Source organism: Echinops telfairi, unplaced genomic scaffold, assembly GCF_000313985.2.
Source record: "Echinops telfairi isolate 266 unplaced genomic scaffold, ASM31398v2 ScPeMD7_7415;HRSCAF=8453, whole genome shotgun sequence".
Lineage (NCBI taxonomy): Eukaryota > Metazoa > Chordata > Mammalia > Afrosoricida > Tenrecidae > Echinops > Echinops telfairi.
In genome coordinates, this window is record NW_022111315.1 from 1,040,320 (window position 1) to 1,059,025 (window position 18,706).

The window sequence follows — 18,706 nt, forward strand, 5'->3', positions numbered from 1 at the left end:
TCCATCCACCCTCTCTCTCATGCCTTCAGCAGATAGACAGGTTGGGGGCGGCACAGCCTGCTGCTGCTCCATCATCTGGGCTTCTTGAAAGTAGAGCTTCATCAGGTGACCCCAATCTTTGTGCAGAGAAGTGCATGCTCTTGCCCCGAAGCTGTGTGGTTCAATGGAAAGGGGGCGGGGCACAGAATGAAATTGTTGAAGGCAGAACTTCTTTGCTCTGAATGAGGGTGTTGTGTGAGTATGGATCTTTTATCAATGGGAATTCCAGCGAATTGAACATGGGTGGGAATTATTCTAGTAAAGTATCAGAAGTTTCCCCACCACTCCCCATGTATGGCTTAGGGAACTCCGACTCCAGCCCATTAAAAACAGAAAGGGTCCTGAATGCCAACACATAAATAATCAGCCACACATAGCTAGGGGAGAGCTATGTAGACTTTCCCCTGAACATTTTTACAAGATAGACATACCAGGCGAAGTATCTGGCAGCCAGAGAGCGCAGGAGCCACCCACCGACTCGGTCTACAATATCTATACAGAGCGCAACCGCAGGAGAAGCTTCTTGCTCTGTGTGCTTTCAAACTGAATTGGGTTGGGACTGTGCCTCAGCTCTATTAATAGCCCCCTAGCCCAGCCTGTTAGCCCCAAACCCGCATGCTAGGAGCTGTGAGTCAGCAGCTAAAAATAATGGAGAGCAATAGCACCCGAACCCCATTGAGCAGCTCCCCTGGCCCTCTGCCTCAAGTCTCAGGCCCAGGGCCTCATAGAGGATGGACATACCACAGCGGTCCAGTTCTCCTGGGGCGAGAGTAAGGATTTGCAGTGGCAGGCCCAGGGCTGGGGCACCAAACTTAAGGGGTAAGGCTGGATCCTGGAGGTCTCGAGCATTTGGGCTTGGACACTGAGATGAAAAGCCGAAGGGCCTGAGAGCTGGGGCTGTGCGGTGGAGGTGGTCTTGGTGCCATCAGGAGATGAGGGGAGGAAGAGGCTACAGGGCTGCGAAGCTGTAAGACTTGGAGAGGCCATAAAAGCAGGGGTAGGCCGAGGAAGGTATGTTGAGAGGTGAGGGTTTAGCAGGGTCTGACTGGGAGCTCCCAAAGGCCTGAATGAGGGGCAGGTGCGGGACGAGGGACTGGGGTGGGAGGACAGAAAACGAAGGAAATGCAGATTGAAAAGGCAGTGTGGGAAGACCTGTCCAGTACAAAGTAGCAGTGACCCCTTCACCGCCCCTCCCCCCATGGAGTGTCTCCCGCCTCCCCGCCAGTGGCACGCCAGTGTCCCCACCCACTACGGCCAGCTGCAAGCCCAGTAGGTTGATGCAGATGCCCGCGTGCGTCTGTCTTCAAGGCAGAGGCGGGGCGGGGCGGGGCAGCGAGAGAAGCAGTGGGGCCCAGGAGGAGGAGGAGGGGGCGGGAACACAAATGTAAGCCACCCCAGGGCAATTCAAGGACCGGAAATGACTGTGGGCATTCTGGGAACTGTAGTTCTTTTGGCTCCCCCCCGCAACGGAGGTGGTCGGGTCCTGTACGGAGGCTCAGAGGCTCTATTTCAGTCTGAAAAGAGCGTTTGGGAACGGAATATCTTGACCTTGCCAACACCTTCATTTGATATCGTGTAGGGACACAAACCAGGGCAAATGTTGGTGCAGTGGGTCAACCATGAAATCCTGCTGCCTCAATGTGCCTTAAGGGAACCTCATCCCAAGGCCAGCTCGGCATCGGTACCCTCAACTGCTTAGCCTAGGAACCCAAACGGAGCGGACCACACTGAGGAACTTGTTTCTCTAAGGGGTGGGTGGCGGTGGGGGATAGGCCGGAAACAGACTCTGTGCGCAGTTCCGAGAAGCAAAAACCTGTGGAAATCGGACGGTGCATCCAGAGTTCGGAGTCAAGGACATTCGTCTCTATTCAGTAAGGGGAACAGGTGGCATACAACCAAATATGACAAAGTGATGACAGAGCAGGACCTCCTCTTGGGGCCGGTGTCCACAAGGTGGAGCTACAACACAACTCTGTACAATGCGCCCCGGCCACCAGGAATGCGCCTGGTGTATGGTTTCTCTCCGGCTTCAGTATTTCGTTGCCTTAGGTTGTTCTTTCCCCACCCCTAGCCCATGAACCTCCCCACAGTGACCCTCTCTCCCCATGCCATGTCACATCCAACCCTAGAAAGGAGGTGCATCCTCCTCCCAGTCCCAGCACTGAACAGATTAGACGGTGACCCAACAGGAATGAAATTCATTGAATAGCAGATTAACAGACAAAGTACAGGAACCACATTTTTCTTGAAGAAAAGACTGTGAACAGCACAAAAGCCATCTGTAGCCATGGAATTACATGGCTAGATAGACTCTTTAGCCCCCCAGCTTCTAGGTCAGAAAGCAGCTAACAGGGATCGGGGAGACAGCGCATGGGGTGGGGAAGACATCCTAATCATTTTATAGTTTTCCAAGAAAGCCCAGTCACTCTTCCCAGATGTCCCACCCCTGACACACCCTGTGCCTTCTTCACAAGAACATGAACACACAGGTCTAGAACATTGTCTTGGCCGTCTTTCTTTCACTTCTTCTGTTTTAGATACCATGTCACCTTGGGGCTTGCCTACCATCTACATACAGGAGAGCCTCGTGATTCAAATTCTCCCCACCCCCACTTCCTACCCCTGAGATGGTCCACCTCAGCCATTCTCCCTTATGGGTAATGCAGACAGGCCTCAGCTTCAGTGTTTGAGGGGCCAGGGCAGTGAATTCCCTCCGGAATGCGAGTGTTGATCCTGGTCAGCAGCACTGATGTTTCTAAGCCTGGGTAGGGTAGGGAGAAGGTGGGGTATACTGAGAGTGAGTAAAGGAAAAGCTTTCACTGCCAGAGTTGATTCCAGAAACTCCTCTGAGTTTCTGAGACCCCGAATTTGTATGGGAGTAAAAAGTCTAGTCTTTCTCCCTTGAAGGGGCTGGTGACTTCACACTGCTGACCTTGTGGTCGGCAGCCCAACTTGTAAGCCAGCACCAGTGTTCTTCAGGGGAGAGCTAGTAGTGAAGGAGAAAAATAAGGTGGGCGGGGGAAGGGGGAGTTCGGAAGGGATGATATATGCAGGGAACAGTATAGCACTGATGAAATACATGACTATCTTCTAGTTCTTTTATATTTCCTCCCCCTACTATTAAGTTCTTAGCTTTACCTCATTAATCTTCTGAGACCTGTGTATGTTCATGTGTATAATTAAGATCGTTTGATGCATGAAATCCAAGATAGATAAACCCTCCAGAAATAGTAATGGGATTAATGATTTCCTGAGGGTGCATGAAGGGGTTGGGACAGGAAAGGGGAATCAATAGCAATGATGACTGTATAATCTCACTGAAGGGGAACAGATAACAGAATTGTAGGTGGACAGATACATTGGATGGTGTAAGATACAGCATAGTAATAATAATAATATATGATATAATATGGATTCTTGGGGGGGTAGAATGGGGGAGGGAGAGGATAAAGGGGAGCTGATAGCAAAGCGTTCAAGAAGAAAGAAAATGTTTTGAAACTGATGGTGACAGCAATTGTACAATTATGCTTGATCTAATTGAATGATGGATTGTTATAATATCTGTAACCGCTCCTGATCAAATGATTATTTTTAAAATGAGGTGAGGGAAGGGAGTTCTTACCAGTTCTTTCTCGCTCTGTAGCACATCTCCTATAGGAAGAAAAGTTTCCCACTGTGAGTTCAGTTGTCTTCACGTAGGTCTTTCTGATCCCAGATTTCCCCATATGCCTTTCCCAGGTTCAAACCAATTTGGTGGTACAAGGGCCTGAGAACCTCAAAGGAACCAGCCAGATCAAACCTCAAGTCACAAGCAACATATCTGATTCCAAATCAACCCCATCAGCAGGGACCTGGGCAGAGTGAATATTCAGAAAGTGGAGGCACAAGGCACTCACCTTCGGAGGAGAAAGGTCCACAAAAGCAGTAGGGCAGATATACCATTGGTGAGGATCCACAGCATTAGGTAGGTTTGAGGGGGCTATGGGAATAGGAAAAGGCCTTTGTTGGTGGCAAGACCCCAAAGGTAGTATGTGGGTGGGTGGGGGAGTGAACAAGAAGGGGATAGAGTTAAAGAGAAGCAGGGAATAGAGGAGAGAAGTCCCAGAGCCCTTACAATAAGCCAGAGAGGGTAATGCATCTGTTGCAGCAGCTGGCAGTCGTTGGTGGTGACTGAATCCACCCCTGCACACCAGAGTAGGGAGAAGAGCCATGACTTATTCACAACAAATAGGTTCACCGACACATTATCCTGGTGTAGTGCCCTGTGAAGGTGGGGAAAAAACATCTAGATTCATGGGGCACAAGGAATGGGAGGCAGCTTTCTGTTGGTACTTGAATCAACAATGTTATTACCAAGATAGTATCAGTTTTGCCTTTGCATACCAGCCTCTAACCCAATGTTAATTTCTTGGTACAGCTGTATTCGGTTCTCTTGGTGCATTCAACCAAGGGTATTAGCTTTGGCATCTGGGGATACACAAATGTGTCCCTTCCCTTTGTTTTATGACAGCCCTTCAGAGGTCTGAGTAGCAGAGACGATGTCCCCCTGAGTCTTCTCTTTCCAGGCTTAGTTCCTTCAACCATCACTCTTGGGATCCTTATCATACAACTCTCTTTAATCTCATCATATTCAAATTTATCAATGTTCCTTTTAAAATATGGGGCCTCCATCTGAATATGATCTCCCAGATGAGCATGGGTGGGCCAGCTTTGAGTCGAGCAACGCTATCTCCTTCTGTTCTCTGGTCACCGTACCTGCATGACTATGGTCTAGAATCAGGTTAGTGTTTGACAATGCCACATCCCACTGATGGCTCATATGTGCACAGTGTTCATTCAAAGGCCTGGCCTTTTTCATACACCTTCCTGCTAATGCTTCTGTCTTTGTGCAACTGAGCTACTTTTGAGCCCCAATATAGAGCTTTATATATCTTTCTGCTGCAGTTCACCTTGGTAGAATTGGCCCATCCCTTTAAAGTACTTAGACCTAGTTTTATCATCGATTTGCATTGATTCACATCTTTTGGAAACATGATCAGCAGTTGATGTTGACAAGGGATAGATTGAGGTGACAGCCAAACTGTGTCATGTCTCCTTCCATGGTGACAACTGGGGGAGAAGGCCTTAAAATACTTAGAATAACCACAAGTGCATTTTCAGAGACCTTGGCAACCACCAATGCTTTGAAGTCCATCTTATTGATTGGCTGTGTCAGGTTCTGGAGCCCAGCTCACCTCTGGGGCTCTCTTGCCTCTCTCTTCTCTGGATCCATCTTCTCTTGCACTGAACTTTTTTTTTTTTTGTAAAATAAAAGCTAAAATCCTTCTTATGGCTTATAAGGTCCTGGCCAGTTTGGCCCTTGCTTTAATCTCCAATCTCACTTACCCTTACTCATCAGGCTTCTGTCCCTCCTTTTCCAAAGGCCTTTCCACAGCTCCTTCTGACCATTTAGTTCTCAGCTCACACATCACCTTCTCTAGACACTTTTACTAATATAGGCCCCTGTAGCACTCACTCCAAACCCACTCAGTCTATGGTATCATTACATCTGTTTATTGTTGTTTAAACACTAGTCACTATCTGATATGCATACATTCTGTTAGTTTGTTCTCTGTCTTTTGCACTAGTACATAAACCCCATAAAAGCAAGGACCTTGTTGATTTTATTCGTGTTGTGTCCTCAAAGCCTGTAATAAATTGTGTCTAACACATAGCAAGTACTTAAATATATTTGTTGCATGAGTGAGTACATGATTAGCCTCACTTTCCGGAGTCTAGAGTCAGGTTAGTGTTTGTTAATGGTCTTCCTCACCATTAAGTCTCATGTCAACCCCGAAGGTCTTATCTTTCTGCACTCACATCCTCTGGCACTCACTTGATATCCAACAATGGCAGGTGTTGGTAGGGAAGGTTGAGAAATTGGGGTCTCTCAGTTGTGTTGGCTCCCTGATGTCCATATATCTGGCGCATTCTGGGAGCCCGCTGTTGGACACTGGACCGATTTTCATCTGGTAGCCAAAAGACCTGTGGTTCAGGGAAGATGGGAATGAAGCTGGAGAAGACACAGGGATTCCATGGAATAGGGCAAGGTCAGAGAGATTTCACTACAGAATGGGGTATATGAGTTCAGCAGAGCTCTCTTTGGAGCTGAGAACAGCCCCCGAATCATCACCAGGGCCTAGGGAAGGCAAGTTGAGGAGTGGGGTGAAGGGGGCCATTGGGGTCTTGGCAACATCACCATGGCCTGGGGCACTCTTGTACTCAGCACAGTCTCCAATGTCTGGTTTACAAAGGTATCATGGTATGTGTGGTTTCGCGGGGGGCGGCGCAAGTCAAACATGATGGAGAGGTTGAGGGCTGCAGCTTCCTTCAATAACTCTTCTAATGCTGGTACTGTCTGATTTTCAGCTTCTTTCCAATCAGGGCCTGATAATTTCTTGGCCCCCCAGAAGGGCTGTCTCTATAAGAATAAAAAGACTTTTAAAAACAAGAATATAAGACAAGTATTTCAGTATCAAAAGAAGCCTCCATCTTTACATCTTAACTCATTTTCCTCACTTAGTATTTAGCTTCTGTCCACTTCTAAGCCAGTCTTTCTGAAAACTGTGGCCTTCTACCAGACCCTGTAATATCTTTATTTTATGATGTCAAGATCCTATGCTGCGGGAACCGATGACAAGGATCTACATATAACCCCCTCCCTGAGGGATGGACAACAGAAAAGCAGGTGAAGGGAGACATCGGACAGTGTAAGACATGACAAAATAAGAATAATTCATAAATTATCAAGGGCTCATGAGGGAGGGGGAGCGGGGAGGGAGAGGACAAAACGAGGAGCTGATCCCAAGGGCTCAAGTAGAAAGCAAATGTTTTGAGAATGATGAGGGCAACAAATGTACTTGACACAATGGATGGATGTATGGATTATGATAAGAGTTGTATGAGCGCCCAATAAAATGATTTTAAAAAATCCTATGCTGCAAGTTTTCTAAATAGCCCCTTCCACTGAACCTTCGCTTTGGTTTCATGGAGACTTCTGTGATCCTGAGCCCTTGGTTTCCTCCAAATTCCTTAGCCTCTTTGTGGCCATGCCTCTAACCTCAACTCACGGTTCATCCACAACTTGAATTAACTACTTTTCCACAGCACTTTCGATTCCCTTACTGCCCTGTCCATTCTACAAATCCCAAACTCTCAATTCAGTTCTACAATCTGTCTTTTACACTCCTATAATTGGGGTGTGAGGGGGAGGTCCGCTACTGGCCACTGCCATGGACAGAGAACACACCTCAGCCCTATTTTAAACTCTCAGTTCTGCTCAGTAATCCTTTCACTGCAAACCAAACCCACTACCATTAAGTCTCTTCCAACATAGCAATCCTACATTGCTATATGGTTTCTATGACTGTACTTTGTTACAGGAGAAGATAGCCTCATTGCTCTCCAGCAGACAGAGGAGCTGGTGGGTTTGAACTGCTGGCCTTGAGGTGAGCAGCCTATTTAATGCCTAACCCACAATGTCAATCCTTTCAGCTATTCTTAATTTCCCCCCTCTTTCATTCTAACCCTCGAGCCACTCCACAGGAGAAAGATGAGTTGGAATCTACTCAATGACAATGAATTTGGTTTTGGTTTTTCTCTTTTCTTCTAGTGAGCCTTTGCCATTATCCTCGGCACAGTACCCTTACCTACTTGCAAACGAAAGTGTTCTAAGTACTTGATGTGTATTAATTTATTTAATCCTCCTACTAACCCGAAAAGGCAATTACTGCAATTATTCCCATTTATAGATGAGAAAATTGAGGCACAAGAGATTAAGGAAATGTTGCTCAGGGCTAAACAGTTAGTAAATGGTTGGACTAGAATTCAGACCTACGTAGCCCTTGCTTTGAAATTCTCTGTTATACAATCATATATAGAGTTAAATGGGGGGGCGGGGGCGGGGGCGGAAACTACAAAAGAATATGTATCGTATAGTGATTGTTTGTACGAAATATTAAAAGTTCCATATGCATATATATTCAACTATTAGCAGGGAGTACTTCAGAGAGTTTGGGTTATAGGGAACATTCCAATTTCTACATTTCTTTAATCTTTTGCTTTTTTGACAATGAACATGTATTACTTTTGTAATCAGGAAAAGAGGAACTGAAAAAGTTGAGTCTCCTTCTAAATATTTTTCTTCATCTACTGTACTAATGTCTACATTTTCATTGAAAGCCCGTCAAGACCAGGTCTCTGCTCCCACCACTTCAGTGATTTTCATCTTCCAATTATACTGAGCTACTTTTTGTTCCCTGAAAAGACACATTCATACTTCTGGGTTTTATACCTGCTTTCCCTCTAACTACATGCTCTTTTCTCATCCTTGCCAAAAAGGCTATAATTTAATTTATTTTTTTGCTCAGGCATCTTCTCCTCTGTGGAACCACGCTCTGTTCTCTTCTCTCTCTCTTTCTCTCTCTCTCACACACACACACACACACTCACCCTGGTACATATCTTTATTGCTCTAGGCTTCATATTCCTCTAATAGCTTGTTGTATGGGAGTGACTTGAGGGCAGAGAATGCATTCCTAATGCCCAGCACAGGACTCAGCAAATGCTTATCAATGGAATGAACTCTGCCCCTCCAGGTGGCTGCCTCTCCTTAGAGGCTTCCCTCACCTGTAGGAACCAAGTCCCGGCATTGAGTCTCTTCAATTCAGACCAGGAGAAGTCGCTGCTGTGGGCTGTAATTCGGTCTGGGAACACAGAGGCCACATTCGTGGTCCTACTCAGTTGCTCATCATGCATGAGGAAGGGAACCCCGTCAGAGCTGAGGGCACAAGGTGTGTCAGAGGAGCAAGCTCTAGGGCTGATAGTCATTTCCTGAGCTCTCCTGATACGTCCCCCAACTTCCCAGGTTCACCAACCCCAAGCCTCCCTCACCTGACCATCACATCGGTCTCAAACACAGTAGCTCCACATTCTGCAGTCTTCCGCAAGGACATTAAAGTGTTCTCAGGAGCCAGCTGGAAAAGGGAATCAGGGAGGAGGTAGCAGGGAAAGGTGGAAGATTAGAATTCATAGGTCTGGCTGTTGCAGCCTGGAAGAGCAGATCACCCTCCCAGCATTTTGCTCAACACTTACCATTGGGGCCCCTCGGTGTCCCACCAGCCCAGGCTTAGGGGGTAAGTCTCTGGGTTTCATGAGGCAGGGTGAGGAGATGAATAGGGGGGCCAGATAGATGGCCAAGGTAACTCCAAAAAATAAGAGTAGTAGCAGAATCTTGGGTCCTGTGGGGAGGGGTGACAGTCGATGGAGAAAGGGCAGTGGGTGATCTCTAAGGGCAGAAAGCAGGAGGTTGGGGCTGAGAATGTGGACAACAGGAAGTAGAAGCATTACAGCCAGTGAGGACTTCGGGGGGGGGGGGTGATACCTTTTTTATGCATACAGTAGAAGATATCAGCCACAGACCAGGCCAGGAGGGTGATTCCGGCCACTGCTCCAATATGGAGGAATGGGGCTGTGGCCTGTGGACAAAAGTTGGTGAAAAGGGGTCTTTTTACTGGTACCCCTCCTTCTCCTGTTTGGAGTTCAGAGCTTCCGACAATCTTGGGGGACCAGGGTGCAAGATGCTTTCTGAGGTTGGTTGAGGGCGAAGGCTCCCATTTTGGCATTAGGGATCAGCCACTCACCTGTAGTGACAGACGTAAGCTGTCCCACTCCTGCCGCCATTGGATCTCCAGTCCCACGAGGCCAGTAGCCACAAGAAGCATAATGAGGAACAGCAGTATCTGGGGGATCAAGGGTGACTTGAGCCTTTTTGGTCAACCTAACGTCATAGCTACCTGTGTTGTCTCCTCACTCTATGGAGAAAGGACCCATCTCTTCCCCTGACTCACCCACTGCCCTCCTTTCCAACAAATATTTATTGGGCTAGGTTCTTGAGCTAGATCCTATAGATATGACAAGGAAGCCCTTGACAAATAGTCAGACAAACCCTGGGCCCTAGTGGTTTTTTTTCTCCTGAGCCCCCATCTTCACTATACCTTGTGGAGACTGTGCAGACGCAGAGGCTGTCCGCAGAGTTGCAAGAGTAGGGCCAGGAGCTAGGGGCAGAGGGTGATTAAAGTAATCAGGTCACCAAGAGAGGGCAAGGTTACTAAGGTGGGCTTCCCAGAATGATACTTCCCTCCCACACCAAAATTAGCCCCCTCCCCTCATTGGTTAGGGTTAGAATAAGAGGGTAGAGCTGGGCAGAAAGGCTGAACTGGGGGTTTAGGTGAGTTGCCAACTCCCACCCGACTCACCAATAGTAGAGATGCATATGTGACCAGTAGAGAGATGACCAATAGGAATACCAGGGACCAGTCCATCCAGTGTCCCCAGTGGTGAAATAGGAATCTGTGGGAGGGAAGGAGGTGTCAATGAGGGGAAGGTTGTCAATAATGACCGGAATGAAGCTGGTAGGTAGATCTAGAAGGAGGACTAGGAGGGAGTGATGGGAAAGTCCTTCATGGGGCCAGGGGCTCTAAAGATGGGGAAGATTTTGTAGAGGGATTTTCCAGGGAGATTGGGTAGGGGGGTGGGGCTGGGCAGGGCTGAGGGATAACCGATGATAGGGGCGAAGTACCCAGGGGTCCCAGGATGGATAGTAAGGTAATAACATGTATGCTGAGGAAAGGCGGGGGGCGGGGTTCATGACACACTCATTGAAGTTGTGCAGGTCATTGAGAAGGATGAGCCCGATGTACAGCCAGGCCAGGGAGAGGAGGAAGGTGAAGAAGAGTAGGCCAAACCAGATACAGTCACACTGCAAAGGGGCAGGAGAGAAGCTCGCAGTCAATTCTCATTTTCAACCCAGAACCCCTATATATGGCAGCTTAAGGCAGCTCCCTGCCTTGTGTTGAGTCACTCTGTTTGGGGGATGGCATTTTCCACATTTGAGGGTGATTTTCTTCCTGGAGGAAGGGAAGTCCATAATCCCACCCCCACCCCCCACCCCAGGTACCTATGAACACAATTGTTCTCTTTCACCCTTCTGATTGACTTCTGCCTTCTGCCTTCCAGCCTTCCCTTCCATCCCTACGCTACCTTGCTGGTTTGCATCCTCTCTTTGCGGGATTGCTTCCAGTGGCAGCTATACAGGCAATGGAGGCACTGGGCCCAGATGGAGCTGCATCTTGAGGACTGAGCCATGATGGTGAAGGCCTGGGGAAAGGAACACTGGGCTGTCAGAGACCCTGACAAAGCGCAGATGTTAGTCTCCCTCCCAGTACATCTGAGGAACCTAAGGAAGGAGCCAAGGCATAGGCTACTGGGCAACAACAGAGGTCAAGGAAAGCCAGAGTGCCAGACGGGGAGGTGAGCATCCCTGGCTCCAAGCCTTGTACAGGAGAACAATCTCCAGGCTCTCTCTTCCCCCTTAATCTTGATACCTGAAAAGTTAAATGGACACTAGGAAGCCCTGCCCTTTAACAGACACCCCTTCTTTCTAAATCTTCCCCATTTAATAGTATTAAGCTCTGGGGACAGAGTGCTTGTCCTGCGTGGAACAAACTCAGCTTGGCAAGTAAAGGCATAACTAGCCAAGCGTGAGAAATGGCATGATAGGGAACCTTCCATTCCAGGAAGCAGAAGTAATGAGGCAGATACTCCAATTCTGACTGGGGCCCATGGAGCTGGCCAGTTGCTATGGATACAGAGATTACACACATCACAAAACCCAGCCTGAAAAATTTTCTGTCTTCACCTGCTAGGGGGCAGGAGGCACTGGCAATAAGACAAAACTTTTGGGGGTGGCTTCTGGATCACTCCCACTTTCTAAAGGAACCTATTTCCTACCCAAGCGAAATCCCAGCCCTCAGCTCTCCTGCTCAGTCATCCCTTAACCCCAACCAGGAACCTACTCTTCGCCTTCCTCCTCTCTGGGGCCCCACCCTTTGAGTTAGCTTCGGTGAAAGTACGGGAACAGGGTGTGTGTGCTTGGGGAGGTGTGGTTGTCTTGGGGCGGGGGATCCATGTACCTTGTGATTCTAGATCTGAGATGGAGCCAATTTACTGATCCCTAACCTGGCCTGTGTAATCATGATTCTTTATGAGCAGGTATGTGATTTGTGTCAGCTTATGTTTGCATATGTGTATAAGTGGCTGTCAGCACAACTGGGTGTCTAGGTGACTGAGTATACACAAGAGCCCCAGTAGGACATGTGTTGGTCAGCTAACTGAAAGACTGGTGGGTTAAAACCATCACCTGCTCCAAGGGAGAAATATGGGGCTATCTGCTCCTATAAAGATTTAGTCTTGGAAATCCTGTATAAAGTCTCTGCGTCAGAATCAACACGATGACAGTGGGTTTGAGTATGCAAAGGAACCCTTGGATACAATCAGAGTGTGTGTATGAGAGAGGGGGGTAGCCTAAGGGACACAACCTCTTGCTCTCTGGGCTACCCTGTGGAGTAAGCCCCTTGGGAGGAACAGCATGGCAGGCAGAAAATTGCTCCTGAAACTTCACTATTGATCCTATGCTCACCTTGGGTAAGGAGAGCTAGAGTAGGGGGTTAAGAGTGGGCAGGTAGGAATGGAAGAAAGGGTGAGGGAGGGAAACCTTTTACTTCAGAGACCCCTCCCAAACACTATATTAAAGGGCGGCTCCTGACTCTTCCTATCCCAGGACTGGGTTGCTGTAGCCCCCACTTCTTTCAGGTCCTTCCCCTCTACTCCAGCCACAACTTTCCAGAGTTCCACCTACCTCCAGGAGGTATTTGCAGGATGGGATCAGGGAGCTCAGGAGAGGTGCTGCGATCCTGGATCCTGGGCCTAATAATCCCTGCAGGTTGCCAGTCTCCGACTCTGCCCCTCCAGACTGGAACCCCCAGCCTGCCCAAGCCCTCACACCTCTTTTCAGCGGTAACTCTGCTCTGCTTCCCAGCTCCTCTCCGAGTTGTCTGCCTCCTCCCTCTTCCAGTCCTTAGCTCAGCCCCACCAGTAAAACAGGTGGCACTGATGCCACCTATAGGAGACTGTGTGAGTCCTCTCTGAAGGCTTGCAGCTGCTCTAAGGCCTGTGCCCAGTTGGGTGGGAAGATGGGAGGGAGGAAGGGGGCGGAGTGCAGATCTGCTTCTTTACTTGCTGTCCATTAGGGGGACTGGGGTGAGGAATTCCTTTGTGCAGCCTTCCCCCATCCTTCCTCTGGTCCCCCTCCCAGTCACAGGAGGGCTTTGTCCTGGCTCAAGGAAGAGATGACTGAGGGCGGGAAGCTGGGAACACACAACTCTGCAACTTGGCATTGAGAAGGGGCCCAGCTGCCCCCTGGGAGGTGTGTGTGTGTGTGTGCGTGTGTGTGTTTGCTCCCGCAGTACACGCACGCATGCACACACACACACACACACACGCATCTAGTTTCAAGCTCCTTGGGAGTATATATGTTACATTTATTAGATATAGTTTGAAGTTATTTCCTGAACTCCAGGCAGCAAGTTGCTTTGTTCCCCATGGGCCTACTGACTCCGAGCAGCTCTCCCCTTTCTGCATCACTCCGAACGGGAGCTGCTCATTGAGAATACATCGAGGCTTTCATCACTCCTGCGTCCTTGTTCCTAAGGCTGCAAGAATCCTCTGAGTTTTAGAAGTTGATCTACGAAAGATGTTGCTGTAGCATCAGCAGGGGAGGACTGGCTGCAAAGTTGTAGCATAAGCAGCTTAGCTTTGACAGGGGCTAGCTTAATTGCTCTCCCACCCGCTACTCTTTTGACCGATGAAGTGGCTCCATCCAAATCTAGGGGCTAGCAGTGTTGGTGGGAATGGATATCTTCTTTGGGAATCAGCCAGTTTGCCCCCCACCCCCATGCAGTGGCTTTCGAACAGTGAGAATGAGACTAGCTCTCTAATGCCAGGAGCTGCTCCCTTCCCCCTCTGTCCTCCCATTGTATCCAGGGGCTCTATTTGGCAATGGGGGAGACTCCCTTGCTCCCTCTGCATTAAAATGCAAAGAGAAGCTGGGCTGCTCCCTGGCTGGAGGCCCCAGAGGGCTGCCAGGTCACCTAATCCTCCTGCAAGCTTCATTCTAGGCATGCTGTCATTCAATTTCCTTTGCTGAATTCTAGAAGAGGAGTCTTGGTTTTAGAGTGCCAAGTTATTAGGTGTGGCTTCGGATTGTTTGTGGCATGTGGGGGTGAGGGGGTGGGAGTGCAGGGATGTGAGGTCCAAGAGTTAAACTCCTCAGAGAAGGCCGTAAGGCCAGCCAGCAGCTATGTGTGGCATTCCGGGGCTAGCCCCTTTGAGCTTTAAGCAAGAATGGCGAGCCCAGATGTCTATTAAGGAGTAAGCAAGCAGCCTGTGCTCCTCAGGCTTAGGATCTGACAGCAGTGATTCCCAAGCCCATTGTGCACCAAGAAATCAAGCTTCAGCCTGCTCCTTTAGAGTCACACAGGCATGTCAGACCAGGGCTCAAGTTCTAGCTCTAGAAGTACACAATTTAGTGACTTTAGATATGTTACTTAACTGCGTAGATGCTTAGTAAATGTTATTTCTTTCCAGATCTTGAGACAGGGCAGATTCTACAATGGATGGAGGCTAGGCTATTAGCCTTGCTAGTTTTATGCCAATTTCCTAGAGTAGCAAAGCAACAGAACACACTGCCATGCCCCACACCGTCTTCTGGGAAAAGGGCAGTTACAAGACAGGGAGGCTAAGGTATTTGCAATGAATCTCTGTAACAGCTTTCCTATGGACTCAGGGACACAGGTTGGAAATTTTATTTCTCATTCTAGCAGAGAATATTTAATAAGACTAACATTTATTTATTTAACATTTACAAGTATTTTATTTACCTCAGGAAATGGAAGACAATTGAAGGTACTGTTAAAATACATAAAATCCAGATCCCAACTCCATTCCTAAGGTAGGGTAGGGGACCTGAGCCAGGCTTCCATGATAGGCCAGGCTCTTCCATTAAGTTGAGACAACCTAGGCATAAGAAAAGCTCAGTTTCATTCCCATTAGGCAACAGGCAGTCTTAACCAATCATAGAAGAAAGAGTTAGATGGTCCTGGGAACTGGTTTCCAATAAGTCATTAGGAAGGTCAGTTGACTTTTTCTTCAATAGGTGGCTCAACACCATTCTGGAGAAGACAGAGTAAGTAGTCTCGTGTTGCAAAGATGGAGACTAAGACCCAACAGTCAACAAAAGTTCCAGAAGTCTTTACAAGTTCTTCCCGGCTGCAACCTGAAAGCATGCCGCAAGTCAGACTGGGAATAGAGATGATGATTAGAACTTCAATGGCTCTCTTCGTCAATAGGGGAGCAGCCAGAGAAGAAGCTGGTATTGCTGGCCAGAGCTCGTTTCTTTTTCTTTCCTGGGGCCTTATTTTCTTGGGCTTCTGTTGTTACATGTTTCGATTCTGGAAGGTCAAGGCAGGAGGGAGCAGGAGTCAGGGTTTTTACCTGCTCCACATCATGCATCTCTTTCAGGATCTAAGAAGGGCAGAGACAAGGCATGAATGAGATCTCTGAGAGAGGAAAACTAGCCCATAAAATTGCTGAACACACTCCCAGTAGTATGATGTGTCCCCTAAGATTGCTGAATACTAAAAAAGATACACTAAAACCAAATTCAATGCCATCAAATCAATTCCGACTCATAGCGACCCTATAAAACAGATTAGAACTGTCTCCGTGAGTTTCGGAGACAGTTAATCTCTCTCTCTCTCTCTTTTTAAAATGCATGCTTTTTATTCTCTTGCTCTAAGAACTTATATCAATAAAAAATATTAAACCAAGGGAAAGAACTGAAGATTTGTATGCCTCTTGTGCTTCAAAAAGAAAGTTTTGTGTTTTTTTTAAATAGTAGGTAGCCACTAATTTGCTTGGGTAGAGCAGATTTAGTTGTCTGTACTTTGAAGTTTATTTAAGAATGGGTTTTAGAGTAGGAAGAAAGGGTGAAAAAAAATTCCACTAGCCCATTTCAGAATTTAAGCAGGGGGCAGCAGACAGTTACACACACATAAAATTATGGCAGCAGTTCAAATGTGACCAAAATTTTCTGAGCACAGATAGGACTCTTAACAAAGCTAACACACTAAATCATATCTAAATAGATTTTAAAAGAAAATGCACAAAAACAAAATAGGAATTTTGAGATTTTTTCATTGACGGTAAATCTTAATGCTACTAAATTTACAAATATACTAATTGAAATACCCTATCCTAATTTTTATCTAAAACACACATTGCAAACATACAAATATCTATTCTTTTCACGTGTTAGCACCCATTTGTATCACGATTTGGAAATGGGAGAATAGATTCCCCTTCAACTGCCAGTCAGCAGGTGTTTTTTTAGTTAACTTTAGAAAAATTCATACAATAGTGATTAACAATGATCTTTACTTGTTAACTCACAAGGAAACACCTTCAAAACTACATTTTGTTAAAGTTTCTGTATTAAAATGTAGAAAAACCAAAGCACACAAATATAGAAAGGTTAAAATCCCTTAATTTTTTATTTCTAGTTCCACTACCACAATTGACAGGGCAACATACCTGATGTGATGAAAAGAAAAAGAAAAAAAAGACAAAGCTACCACAGATAAAATACCTCCGGAATGTATACTTGACCCTACGCTGCATTAATCAGTAGCTGCACCTTTCGCAAACTGTGGCTACGATAGTCCTGAATAAGAAGAATTTCCTGTTTGAGCTGCAGTAATTTTTCTGACTATGGATCAGTCCCTCTACTATGTTTGAGCTGACTCTCTCAAAGAAACCTGTCCTGACAACTCCTCGCACTCTCTCCTACTGGAACTGTAGCTTTTTTCTGCTTAATTTTTAGAACTTTCTGCTACGATATCCACCACTTCTACCAACAGATCCATAACCACCACCATAAGAACTGCCTGAGCTTCTTCCACCCAAACCACCCCCTTTCATGGGTCCGTCATTTGATTGCTGCAGTCTACGATACATTTCCAAAATCATTGTAGTTCCCACGACCACCATAGTTACGAGGCCCCAAATTTCCTCCTTCATTGTAACCATCATATCCTCCACCACCGCCACCATATCCACCACTTTGGTTTCCATGCTCTGGTCCACTATCACCATAGCCTCCTCCACTACTATAACCAGGACCATCGCCATAGTTGCCACCATTGCCTCCAAATTACTTATATCTACCATTACTTCCTCCATAACTACCTCTGCTGCCGCCACCTACAGCACCATAGCCTCCTCTTCTACCAAAGTTCCCACCATGGCCAAAAGTCCCTCCACAACCTATAAAGTTGCCAGATCCACCTCCAGGACCTCTCTGTGAACCAGCAGACTGCATCTCCTGTTTTGAAAGGGCCCTTTTCACGTCAAAATTCTCTCTTTTTTTATGCTACCAACAAAAATTTTTTTTACTGTTCAATGGGCACCAGGCTTTACAGAATCCTCTCTTGAAACAGCTCTCTTTGGTTCCGTTAGAGGCCCAGCAACCTTGTGTTGCTGGGTACATATTGCTGCATCCACCTCTTCAACGCAAGAGTAAGTCACAAAATCAAAGCCCCTGGAATGTTTTGTTTGTGGGGGCTGTCTCATCACCACACCATCTGTGAATACGCCCCATCTCTCGAAATCTTCTCTTAAACTATCGTCTGTAGTTACAAAGTTCAGGCCATACATAAACAGTTTTCACAATGGTTCAGGCTCCTTTGGATCATGACCCTCCTCCTCCTGGCAGCGATGGCAAAGGCTACGTTCAGAGTCAGGCTGGTGGCAACTGGGCGGCAGTTTTACTTCCATTTTGAGACCGGACTTGTCTCTTCCAACTCGAGTTCAAAATGAGATCGAGAGGAAGAGGCCGAGACTATAAATCTTTATGGGAGTAGAAATCCTCATCTTTCTCCCATGAAGCAGCTGGGCATTTTAAACTGCTAACCTGTGGTTAGCAGCCCAATGCATAACCCACTATGCCACCAGGGCTCCTAAGATTGCCGTATAGAAAAAGCAAACAAAAACAGACTCTAGCCTATGCCCAACTCTCAGCAAGCTGATTGTACCATCCCCATACCAATCTCCGCTAGAGATGCTGAGATGAACACTAATGTAGTTGGAAACAACCCTACCTTGCTGTTGGGAGTGGCACAAACAGGGTTGAAAAAACTCAATCCTGGAGTCACCTCTGTGGGATCCTCCAGTTTGAAGGAGCCTTCGGAGTCCTGGGTCCGCTCAATAGTGCCCAAGCTATTCTAAGAATCGGGCAGATAAGCATACAAGAAATTCAGCTACTGGGGTTACAAAAACAGTCTGTTCTCCTTCAACTAGAGAAGTTGCTCTGAGGGCCTGATCAGTCAGTCTAACAAGTTTAATGGACAGCCTATTTGGAGAGCTTGTAGCGCTTAACATGCTTTTTCCTGACGAGATGGAACAATGTTTGGAGGCAGCCTCTGAAGACAAAGCCGTAAGTAGAATTAGCAGCACGTGACACATCAATCACCAAGCCATGTTTAAAATAAGACGAAGCCGTGATCTTTTCCCCATTTCCAATCTGCAATATTTTTTCTAGCATCCCTCTAGGGCAGCAGTTCTCAACCTGTGGGTCGCGACCCATTTGGGGGTGGTTAAACGACCCTTTCACAGGAGTCGCCCGATTCATAACAGTAGCAAAATGACAGTGATGAAGTAGCAACGAAAATAATTT

General features: G+C 47.1%; 2 protein-coding genes and 1 pseudogene across 6 annotated transcripts in view; all 3 read right to left on the bottom strand.

The window, feature by feature from the left end:
- Positions 1–2,222: 2,222 nt before the first annotated feature.
- On the bottom strand, positions 2,223–13,033 carry GDPD2 (glycerophosphodiester phosphodiesterase domain containing 2). Of its 5 annotated transcripts, XM_004716699.2 has the most exons (16): positions 12,776–13,033; positions 11,119–11,235; positions 10,734–10,837; positions 10,335–10,428; positions 10,074–10,133; positions 9,720–9,818; positions 9,461–9,554; positions 9,172–9,317; positions 8,971–9,053; positions 8,707–8,857; positions 6,278–6,499; positions 5,915–6,063; positions 4,154–4,301; positions 3,936–4,018; positions 3,662–3,690; positions 2,223–2,800 (listed from the first exon to the last, which is right to left on the bottom strand). In XM_004716699.2, the coding sequence occupies exons 2-16, from the start codon at positions 11,221–11,223 to the stop codon at positions 2,691–2,693; spliced, it is 1,677 nt and encodes a 558-aa protein (XP_004716756.1). In that variant the 5' UTR covers positions 11,224–11,235; positions 12,776–13,033; the 3' UTR covers positions 2,223–2,690. The 5 variants fall into 5 exon arrangements, with proteins under 5 accessions (XP_004716756.1, XP_045152930.1, XP_045152932.1 ...); XM_045296995.1 differs by lacking the exon at positions 10,074–10,133; XM_045296997.1 differs by lacking the exons at positions 10,734–10,837; positions 11,119–11,235.
- A 1,858-nt stretch (positions 13,034–14,891) lies between these two features.
- KIF4A (kinesin family member 4A) overlaps positions 14,892–18,706 on the bottom strand; it is a 187,159-nt gene continuing 183,344 nt past the window's right edge. Inside the window, exons 29-30 of the mRNA XM_045296988.1 lie at positions 18,132–18,254; positions 14,892–15,498 (exon numbers count right to left, since the gene is read on the bottom strand). Coding sequence (XP_045152923.1) covers positions 15,301–15,498; positions 18,132–18,254 — 321 coding nt within the window. The 3' untranslated portion in view covers positions 14,892–15,300. The remainder of the gene's footprint in view (positions 15,499–18,131; positions 18,255–18,706) is intronic.
- On the bottom strand, positions 16,852–17,808 carry LOC115871974 (annotated as a pseudogene).